This window comes from Mustela lutreola, chromosome 5, assembly GCF_030435805.1.
Source record: "Mustela lutreola isolate mMusLut2 chromosome 5, mMusLut2.pri, whole genome shotgun sequence".
Taxonomy (NCBI): Eukaryota; Metazoa; Chordata; class Mammalia; order Carnivora; family Mustelidae; genus Mustela; species Mustela lutreola.
The window spans coordinates 71366057-71377498 of NC_081294.1; the positions used below are offsets into that span (position 1 = coordinate 71366057).

At 46.3% G+C, this 11442-nt stretch overlaps 1 protein-coding gene across 1 annotated transcript; it reads left to right on the plus strand.

The window, feature by feature from the left end:
* The first annotated feature begins 7125 nt into the window (after positions 1-7125).
* On the plus strand, positions 7126-10771 carry SOWAHA (sosondowah ankyrin repeat domain family member A). Its single transcript, XM_059174548.1, has one exon. It carries the CDS (start codon positions 7541-7543, stop codon positions 9257-9259), a length of 1719 nt encoding a protein of 572 aa, XP_059030531.1. The 5' UTR covers positions 7126-7540; the 3' UTR covers positions 9260-10771.
* The last annotated feature ends 671 nt before the right edge of the window (positions 10772-11442 follow it).

Below are 11442 nucleotides of genomic sequence, written 5' to 3' on the forward strand. Positions count from 1 at the left end.
TGTGAAAGGAAGGAGAGAGGAAGGAACACAGCAATGAGCTCTGCAGCCTTCAGCCTCTTTCGGAGAGAAACGCTCACTCATCTGTGCTTTCGAGACTGGATGGCAAAGAGGAACCTTTCCTCCTGCTGATCGCCATCCAGTGCTTCTGTATTTTCGTCGCTTGCTCTTGCTGCAGCCATTCCATCTGGAACCGAGGCCCGCAGGGTTAGTGTGGCTTGTGTTGCTAGCCTAGCTAGGCTCACCTCTGTTCAATCCATATCTGAGAAGATAACCAAAAGTTTCTATTCAGAAAAGTCCAAAAAGAGCAGACCTCTCCCAGCCTCACGCCTCACTTCAGCAATAAGGGGCCTCTTGAACCAAGGAAACCCACCATAACCTGTCCACGTGGGTCACCCCCCAGTGAGAGTCAGCTCTGTGGACAGTACCTCTGCCCCATTTTGGAAAGGCACGATCAAAGTGATGAGAGTCACTATCATGTGACAAGCTGCTATGATTTCACCATCATCAATAGTTATTGAACACATGGAATAACCACTGAATAGTTATCAAGGACAGTGTCCTCTGACCCCACTCTGAAACAGAAATATCCAGCAGTGACAGATTGTTGCCATTCCATCGTTGTCAATATTTATGGGACATTTAGAGTTACATCCCAACTGGTGAGACACGGCATCTCTCTCCAGGGAACCTGAGCCACCTCAGGAGTAGGAATATAGGAAATAATATAGGGAAAGGACCTTTGTTATCCTTGTTCCCATTTAGCACACCTTGTGTTTTACTGATGCTCAGTCAGTAAGTAACAGTCAGTAAGAAACTGTTAATGACCTCTTCTCCAGACTACACAGCCTCAGAGGCAGGGTTCATCTTCCTGTTTCTTCCTATTGTTCAGTGTCACCAATTATTACTCTGAGGGGTGTTAAAAAAAAAAAAAAAACTGTCCCATATTTACTTAGCTGATAGTCTTGGAGCAGCAAGCAAACAGATCTCTCTGAGGACCTGGAACTAGCCCTTCTGCTGCCTGCCCTTCCCACCTCCCACTTCCCACCTCCATCCTACCACTCCCCAACCTCACACCTCAGCTTGACACCCCCCCCTCCAACATAACCCCTCTAGAAGGGAGGGTCTCAGTCAATGAGTAGCTTTTGGGCTTTGTATAACTTACTTCAAATTAGTTTATTTGGAGACCTCTGCTAATGAGCTCTTGAACAACTGACTGGGAAGTTGGGAAGTTGGCATCTATGAATCCTTGTTACCTGGAAAGCAAGTTAAACACAATATACTATTTAGTATATGAGTAGTATACATATACATCAGCAGTACATAGTATTTGAGTTCAGAGAAGATTTGAACAGTTGTTACCTGTCCATCTTTAAAGCTGGATGCTGCCGGTGGATTTCACATGTCCATACACTTGGCATTGTCTTCTCTAAGCCCATGTGATGGGGAGTCCATAGTGGAATGGCCTCTGGGTTGCTGCTTGGTTCACCCTGACCCAAGCAGGCACTCCATTTTACGATGGAGTGAAGTGGAGCAGCCTCTCAAACTAAGCTCTCCTAATTTAGACACTGATTCTCTTGAAAATAAAAAGGTGCCCCAAAATATCCCTTGGGTGGGTAAACTTTTTTTTTAAGTTTTTATTTATTTATTTGACAGACAGAGATCACAAGTAGGCAGAGAGGCAGGCAGAGAGAGAGGGGGAAGCAGGCTTTCTGCTGAGCAGAGAGCCCGATGTGGGGCTTGATCCCAGGACCCTGGGATGATGACCTGAGCTGAAGGCAGAGGCTTTAACCCACCGAGCCACCCAGGCACCCCTGGGTAAACATTTTTGAGACAAAACTCATTTGTGAGAATAAAGCAGGCCAAGAAGGGATGACTAAAGGCAGCAAAGGACCACGTCAACTCGTGATTCACTTAGCCAGGACAGTTTTCCAAGTCTCCACTGACTAGGCCTACAGGTGCTGTACTGTCCAACCAAGCAAGTCTGTGGAATCTGATAAGCATCCTGAAATATGAATCACAGAAACAAAACCTCAGTTTAGAATGAGGGATCTGACACTCATCACTAAGATTTAGAAATAAAGAAAAGTTCCTCAATCTCAAAGAAGAGGGTGCTTCCTAAGTCACAGGCATGAGAAAGAGGCCCTTTTGCTCCCGCTGGGCTGGTAAGCAAGAACAAAACATGATTTGTTCCGGAAGTCATGACTGCAAAAGCTTGCTTTCTGGGCAAAGTCCCTTTATAGGCACACAGCCCATCCCTCTCATATCTTTGGAGCTCCCACGGACTGGGGCCCCAGATATACTTCTTTACTGAGGATGATGCCTTGGTGAGGCACCAGGAGGCAGAGGAGCCAGGCTGTGGTGGATGAAGCCTGACAGAACCCATGACAGGACAAGACAGTCAGAAACATGAAACAGCCATTCTGGGTATCTGGGGAGCCCTGGCATAGGACTCAAAGGGTACTGTGTGTTATAGACAATACATCACGAAACAATGTCACACAACATGATATAACACAGGGCATGGGGGATTTTAAATTTTACATACATTTTTATTTATTTATTTTTAAAGATGTTATTTATTTATTTGACAGAGAGATCACAAGTAGGCAGAGAGGCAGGCAGAGAGAGAGGGAGGGAAGCAGGCTCCCTGCTGAGCAGAGAGCCCAATGTGGGGCTCAATCCCAGGACTCTGAGATCAGGACCTGAGCCGAAGGCAGCAACTTAACCTACTGAGCCACCCAAGTGCCTAAATTTTACATATATTTTTAAAGGTAGCTTTAAAAAATACAAAGGGCCTTCTATCCTCACCTTCAAATTTGAGAAACTGAGATAGAAACAAACTTTTGAGAGATAAAAGAAATGAGAAAACTGAGACAGAAAACAAATTTCTATTGCTTTCTCCCATGTTCAAGACACATTATAAAATTGGACCTTTGCTATAAAAGTACATTTTATATTTCACTTTCCTAGTACAAGCAAACTCCTGGGTCACTGAAAGAATTGATTCAGTGGCCTGTCAGCAGGGCACCAAAATTTAAAAGCAGCCTGGGGAACTGGATGTCATTGGCATCCACACCCTAATGTTTGCCCAAATTAAAAACAAATCACTTAAAACATTAAAGCTGGGTATGTCCAGAAGCACTAGTGTAAAGATTGAAGCTACATTTTTATGTGAGATTTCCCCCTTTACTTATTAAACATTCAGAACATTGTTTTTAAGTAATTGGTGATCTAATTTGAAGTGGTAAATGAGTACAAATTAGTATTGGGGTCAGCCAATAACAAGCTGTGACCCTGGGCACGTTGCTTTGTATCGCTCAGAGCCTGAAGTCTGTTAGGCACCGTCAATAAACTCTGCTAGTGCCAGCAAAATCTTTTCAATCAGTATGTAATCCCTTGTTTCTTAGTGATCACAGAATGAGTTCAAACCACAGAAATCAGTTATGGTCTTTAGCAGGGGGTTCTTCTCCGCCCCCTCTTGGAAAGAGGGAAAAGTAACGAAAGGCCAACTTGGTGGAGGCTCCAGTTCCTATGAGATCATATAATGATTTTTCCAAGGCACCCAGCAATTTGTCATATGAAAAGGAGGTATGGAAATGAAAATCACAACGGAGAGAATGTGACTAAAAATGAAAACAGGCAGGAGAATGCAAACTCTGCTTCTGAAACAGCTTTGGCCTCCATCCCTGTCTTCCTGCCCTCCTGCCCTAGATTGGTGTCCTGCACCATCTCTGCCAGGGACTTGCCACCACCCCTAGCGGCAGCGCTCCTCCATCCCTTCCCCACATCTCCGGGGGTTTGAGCAGGCTGTAAAGCAGCGTGGGTTACGAGAAAATGTGTGGTCTAATGCCATCGGCAGAGAACGTGTCTGTGGCTGTGTTTATATCTAGGGATGTATATAGAAAGCTTCACAGAAAAAAACCAACAAATATTAAGAATGGTTCTCTAACATGTGATCTGTTCCTTTTATGTTTTGGACATCATTGAAAACTGGGAAAACATAATGATTAATTTTATAATCAGAAAACAAGTAAGCATGTAGAGAACAAACTGATGGTTACCACAGGGGAGATGATGGGGGAGTGAAACAGGCAGGCCCTGGGGATTAAGGAGTGCAAAAGTCCTGATGAGCACTGAGTGATATATGGAAGTGTTGAATCACTACATTGTATACCTGAAACTCATACAACACAGTATGTTAGCTAACAGGAATTAAAAACTTAAAAAAAAATACCCACCAACTTAAAAAAAAAAACCCACCATTTTTGGAGAACAATAGGAAAAAAGAAAGAAAGAAGAGAGGAAGGAAGGAAGGAAAGAATCGAAGCTACTTTTTAAAAAGAAAAAAGAAAGCAAGCATTCCATGATAATCTACAGCAAACAGGATAAAGTCCAACTAGCATTTAAGGTCCTCTATCCATGACCCCAGATTATTTCCCCGACATTATCTTCTGTACCTCTGGCACGTACCCTAAACGGAAAACACACTAGACTGTTTACCCTGGATTCAGTCTTCTCCACCCGACTTGGCAAGTCCTTGCCCATGTTGTGCGTACAGCCTGCCTCCTAAAGACTTCCTCAAGTGCCTTTTAGAACCTACCCACTGGTAAGCACACAGAGCATTGATTTCATCTGGATATGTAACATAATTAATTGTGTTTTTCTCTATTCCACCAAGCAGTGAGCTCTCCAAAGGCACATTGCACCTTGTCCCCTGAGAACCTGGCTCACTGCTTTGTACCCAAAGATAGTCAATAAGTGTTTGCTGAAATAGATGATCAATGCGAGGAGGAGGATGCCCCTGGGGCAGTTAGCTGCAGAAGACTTTACAGGGGTAGGATTTGAAGAAGAGGTAATATTTAGATAGAAGTGATAGCTGATTCCAGTTACCATTGTATGTTAAAAATACAAGGACTTCCTCAAGGACATTGTTAGCATTCTGATGTAGACTGCTTAATATTACAGAGTAAATTGATCCTAAAAGTTCTCCTTTAAAAGGGAGATGTACCTTCTTATTTTGCACTACCAATCTTACGCTACAAGGATACAATATTTACAATTAAAAACTAGTTGTTGTTAATAAAAAATTAAAAGGCAAATGGCAAACTGGGAAAATCTTGACAACATATATAATAGAAGGTTAATAACTACTTATCAACAAGAAACTATTAATGGGTAAAGGGGAAAAAGGCAATTCATAAAAGAACAAATTCAAATGGACAATATATAATCAGGGGAAAGTTTAAGATCATTAGTAATAAAATAAATGGAAACTAGCGTGGGCTACAACTTTTCACATTCCAAACTGACAAATTATCCCCCAATATCATTGGGGGAAAGACAAAGTACTTTCATGGGGCTGTAACTTTTCTGGAAAACAATTTAGAAATAAGTTTCAAGAGTTCTGAAAATAAATCCCTTGGACCAAGTAATTACACTTGAAGGATACTATCCCAAGGAATTAATCAACAATGTACACAAAGTTTTATATATGAGCACCGCCATTCCTAAGAACTAAAAACTGGAAACTATAAACTACAACTGTAAAAAAACAAGTGTAATACTACTACATTTATTTGATGCTATAGTAAAAATCACATATTTTTAAAGGATATTGTCATTGAGGGAAATGATCACAATAGAATACAAAGTGGGAGAAAAAAGATTTAATTGTATGCATTCTGGAAACAGACTGAAGACAGCCTTGGGAAATGGGACTGGGGAAAGGAGGATAGCCTTTCCCATTTTACTGTTCTGTTTCTTTGGGTCAGTAATAATGGTATAGCAGTTGCTATACAACCAATAACAATGTGAATGTTTACTGTGGGCCAAGCATCATGTTAAGTCCCTTGTGTTTATTTTCTTCTTTAATCCTCCCAACAACCCAAAGAGGTAAGCACTGTTCACAGTTAAGAAAACTGGGGAACAGGGAGGTCGATCAAGTAGTCCAAGGTAGAGCTATGATTCAGAGGCGCAATTTTGACTCCAGGCTTGTTCTCTTTAACTACAAAGAAATGGTACCCCTTGTAGTATGGTGTTTGTAAATTAAGAACCTGATCCCACTTTTTTGCCCTGGTGGTTTACTCACCCAAAAAGCTTCTTCTCCTACCTAGCTGCGTGATCTCTTTAAATCCTTGTATAATTAGGACCCTACAAATGAGTCGTACACTGAAAACAGGGTGCAAAATTGCAATCCGCCTCTCCTCTTTTTTACTCTGCTTTATTTTCTCCAAGTATTGATGTAGCATATTATACAATTTTCAGATTCACCTTATTATTCCCCTTGCCCCCAGCCATGTGATCTCCACTAGGTTAGGAGTTTTTATCTGTTTTGCTAACTGGGATATTACAACCTCGAAAGGTACAGGCACAAACCAGATGTTCAACAAATATTTATGGATTAAATAAAGCTTTTAAAATACACCATGGGTGGCTCAGAGGGTTGGGCCTCTGCCTTCAGCTCAGGTCATGGTCTCAGGGTCCTGGGATTGGGGCCCACATTGGGCTCTCTGTTCTGTGGGGAGCCTGCTTTCCCCTCTCTCTCTCTCTGCTTACTTGTGATCTCTCTCTGTGTGTCAAATAAATAAATAAAATCTTTAAATAAAATGAAATAAAATACAGCATGATTTTCGTTTTCTCATTTTAAGACAAAAACAAGTATACACATGTATATGGGGGAGAAGAAAATATTTCAAAATGTTAGTGGTGACTCCAAGTGATATGTCTCCTTGTTCTTTGTGGTTCTATTTTCAAAATTTCATGTGAAAATGTACTATTTTACCATGACATAATTGCTTTTAAAACATCTCTTCTAAATCTCGGTTAACTTACCTTGCCATGCGCAGCGAGTTGTCATTGCTGCAAATACAAGAAGCCCTTTTCCTTGTGTAACGCAGTCCACAAGGGGAAAGGTATTGATGGTCTTTAGATACATTATTGCTCTTAAATCATCTCCCAATATTTTGTGGCGGTGAACTATTCCTTAGAGAAATAAAAATTTCTGCCTCTCCCGGTCGACCGCGGCATGCCTAGGGAACACACCCACCTAGCAACCGGGAGTCAGCTGAGGTATGGCACTGCGCCTTTAACTCCCGGGTGGGGGAGGAGGGCGGCGGATAATTTCCGCTCCTCCACTCCCTCCACGGGCCCCGGTGGCAGCTGTCACCTGTAAGGCGAGCGCCGAGCACGGGGGATGGAGCCTGGCGCCTATTGGACACAATACAAAGGCAGAAACCTACCCCGAAGCCTGGGGGCCCGGCAAGCCGGAGGCCGTGGGCTTGCGATGCGCCCCACTGCGCCTTCCTCCGGGAGACACCCGGGCCCCACGGCGCGGGCGTGACGAAGGTCCAGCTTCAGGGACACTCCCGTCCCGCCTCGGTGAAAACGATCATGTGAGCCCGGCAAAGGAAGACCTCGCTCCCGGAGCCCTCGCTCCCGCTCGCCCCAGCGGGCGCGGAGACGTGCACCTGCCCCGGCAGCCAGGTACCGAGGGCCCGTGGGAAGGGGCGGCCTCGGCTCCCCTGCGGGGCTGGACTGCACCATGGCGCTAGCCGCCGCGGCCGCGGCCGCCGCCGCCGGGGTGAGCCAGGCGGCTGTGCTGGGCTTCCTGCTGGAGCACGGCGGCAAGGTGCGCAACTCCGATCTGCTGAGCCGCTTCAAGCCTCTGCTGGATGCGGGCGACCCCCGCGGCCGCGCCGCCCGCAGGGACCGCTTCAAACAATTTGTCAACGACGTGGCTGTGGTGAAGGAGCTCGACGGCGTCAAGTTCGTGGTGCTGAAGAAGAAGCTGCGGCCCGGAGGGGCCCCGGAGCCCCTGCCCCGACTCTCGTGCGTCCCCGGCACGCTCGCGGCACCAGCCCTGCCTTCGAAGATCACTTCCGTCTCACAGGGGGAACCGGCTGACCCGGGGGCTCCATCCCCGGCCGGGGCGCAGCAGGCGGTGGAACCACCTGAGATCCTGGCCCCGCCGTTAGAGCCACAGGATACGCCGGGGGCTTCGGCCTCGGAGCCCACTCAGCCGGCCGGGGAAGGGTTGTTAGGTCCGGCTCAGAAGTCAGGGGCGCCCTCAGACCCCCAGATTCCAGGCTTTGAGCTGACCCTGCCCCCCAAGGAACTCCCTACAGACGTGGCCCCGCCGTCTAGGTCGCGGTCGGTGGAGGCCTTGCCCCACGCAGAGGCGCGGGCCCCGGAACCTGGGCGTGGGGTGACGAAAGAAGCGCCAGCACCCCGTCGGCACGCGCAGCCACCGCCGAAGCCCTGCATGCTGCCTGTGCGCTGCGTCCCGGGCCCCGCCGCGCTCCGGATCCGGGCCGAGGAGCAGGGCCTGCGTCGGCAGCTGTCGGAAGAGCCGAGCCCGCGGAGCTCCCCGCTGCTGCTGCGGCGGCTGTCAGTGGAAGAGTCTGGCCTGGGCCTCAGCCTGGGCCCGGGCCGCTCGCCGCACCTGAGGCGCTTGTCGCGCGCAGGCCCACGCCTCCTGAGTCCGGACGCGGACGAAGCTCCCGCCGCGCCGCCACCGTCTGCTGTGCCCCTGGAACCGACCGAGCACGAGTGGCTAGTGCGGGCGTCTGGGGGCTGCTGGACCCACCAGCTGCACGGGCTGCTGCTGCGCGACAGCGGCCTGGCGGCCAAACGCGACTTCATATCTGGCTTCACCGCCCTGCATTGGGCCGCCAAGAGCGGCGACCGCGAGATGGCGCTGCAGCTGGTGGAGGTCGCGCGACGCGGGGGCGCGCCGGTGGACGTGAACGCGCGCTCGCATGGCGGCTACACGCCGCTGCACCTGGCGGCTCTGCACGGCCACGAGGACGCCGCCGTGACGCTGGTGGTGCGCCTGGGTGCGCAGGTGCACGTGCGTGACCACAGCGGACGGCGCGCCTACCAGTACCTGCCGCCCGGTGCCTCGTACGCGCTTCGCCGCCTCCTCGGTGACCCCTGCCTTCGAGGCTCTACCGAGGCAGACGCCACCGGTGCTGGTGGTGGCACTTTTGCGGCCCGGCGTCCAGTGCAAGTGGCCGCCACCATCCTCAGTTCCACCACCAGCGCGTTTCTGGGTGTCCTCGCCGATGATCTGATGCTCCAAGACCTGGCTCGAGGCATGAGGAAGTCGGGCTCCTTTAGCAAGTTCTTGGGTGCCTCGCCCATGGCTCCACGTAAAAAGACTAAGGTCCGCAGTAGCCTGCCGGCTTTTTCAGAAATCTCTCGTCGACCTACTCCAGGACCCTTGGCTGGTCTAGTGCCTAGCCTACCCCCCACAACCTGAGGGTCCGTGAAGTTCAGCTTGGTTGATGTAACCCGGCCTGCCCCTCGCAGTCTAAGCCTGGCCAAAACAGCGGTTCAGCATCTGTGGCCCCATCCTGTTTCCAGCTTTGTCCACTGAAGCCTGTTTTACCCCATGGGCGAACACCTCTAGCTTCTCCTTGAAGCTTGACCTGTCTCTGAAATGGCAGTCAAGATCTCAGTGAGAACCTTCTGTAAAGAACTCCAGACATCAGGCTTGAACATTGGAGGCTCAGATTTTAGGATCAGAGTTAAGTGCCCTGAATTAACCCAATACCTGTGTTAACCCAATAACTCCGCCATCTACACGCTCCCAAGCCGGAATTAGAGCAAGGGTCTCTTTAAATGTAGTGTGCTGCTGGATTGTCAGCTTTAAGATAGTAGTGGTTTTGTAATTTGATGCTTTTATCCTGTTTTTAAATTGAAATGAGGTAAAACAACTTTCATAATAACCTTTTGAAATTATATTTTTCAATTTTTAGGCAAAATGCTCATTTTCAATCTTTTGCTAAGTATTTTGGAATTCTACCAAAAAAAAAAAAATCAGGATCTAAAGGAAACTAGTCCCAACAACAAAACCCTTAAACGTTTATCTACCTCATTATAGACGCTCAAGATTCTAGAGAGACTTGAACACAGAATGTGACCATTGTGAATGTAATTAATTTCAGTTGTACTGTGAATGCTCAATATTAGAAAACGAGCATCTTGGGAGTGAGAATGACTTAACAGTGAGAGAAAAGAGACATTTTGGCAAATACTTTCAATTTCTGGTTGTCTTTATGATGAAATATAAACAGCCTCTTCGGCACTGGTGGGTGGTTATTTTGATTTGGCATGAACATTTAATATTTTAAATGTGATTTATCTGTGAATGTACCATTGTGCCATGTGTCTGAATCTGGTTTTCCATTCTGGCTGAGCCTTTCAATGCAGTAGGTAGATATTCAAAGAAAAATATGTCCTAGCATTCCACCAGAAAAATAACTGGTTAAGTAGGGATACTTAAACAGCAATCATTTTATATGAAAATTCTGTAGAAGCAAAAACTATGTTAAATCCACCTTTAAAAACCATCTGAAAGCAAACAACTTATTCCAAAATAGTAAATGTAGTATTCTTTGCTCAGTGACCTTCTATAGGGATGGCTTAACTTCTCTAGACCTTTATTCCTATCTGTAATTGAGAAGGTTTGTAGCTATTTACCAGGAGGTCCCAGGTTCAACACACTGTAACTATAATGTCTCTTTTTCTATTTTAAAGATGGGGACTCTATTTACTCAACTAGCCTTTTTAAAATACATTGTGGTAATGCTCTGCTTTTGCAAATTATGTTTGCATGTCATTAGCTATAGCAAATAGTTTTTGTGGCACAGGGGAGTGTGGCTTCTCCCCTCCATATATATTTATCAGTGAGATCTCTGACATTATTTAAGGCCATCTTTAATGGAACGTTTTGATTTAAGCAATGAAATAAACAAGTTTCCCATTTTGATCCTGCTTGTGTGATAATGTACTTCCCTTAAACTTGCTCCAGCTCCTGCTACCGTATTTTTCTTGTCTTTTTATTTACTTACTTCTTCAGTTTCTCCTCATCCTCTTCTGCCCCTTCCAGGCATTATTATTGAAAGAGTTTGGATTGATCAGCTAAATGCAAGTTGCATCCACACATGGATATAAAAAACAAACAAACAAACAAATGAATGCAGGCTCTGATCTGACCTTCCCACCTTCCTTGCCTGGAACTCTAGCTAAGCTGCATGAATTATTTTAAAATGCAAATTAAATCTGTCTCTGCAGAAAAATTGTGGGAGGCAATAATTACAGCAATCTCAGTTGCTGAAGGTCTAGAAGACAGAATACAATATTAGAGATTTTCCATGGTAAAAGAGAGGCTTGACTGAGACAGGATAACAAAGATCACAAAGACAGGTATGACCTGCCTTGAGAAAGACAAAATCTAAACCACCAAAGTAGTAATAATAATAACTAATGTCTATTACACTCTTAAATCAGAGGAGGGTTACTTAAACTACCAGAAGAATCTTTGTGTTCAGAAAGGCATGCTGCAACCCTTCCAAGTGAAATAAAACATTTGGCAAGAATTTAGGATCAATAAGCCTAAAACAAAAAGTGTTAGAAACCACTGTTTATTCCTTGCAGGTC

Coding starts and splice junctions, on each gene's coding strand:
- SOWAHA (XM_059174548.1), top strand. CDS start 7,541: ATGGCGCTAGCCGCCGCGGCCGCGGCCGCCGCCGCCGGGGTGAGCCAG.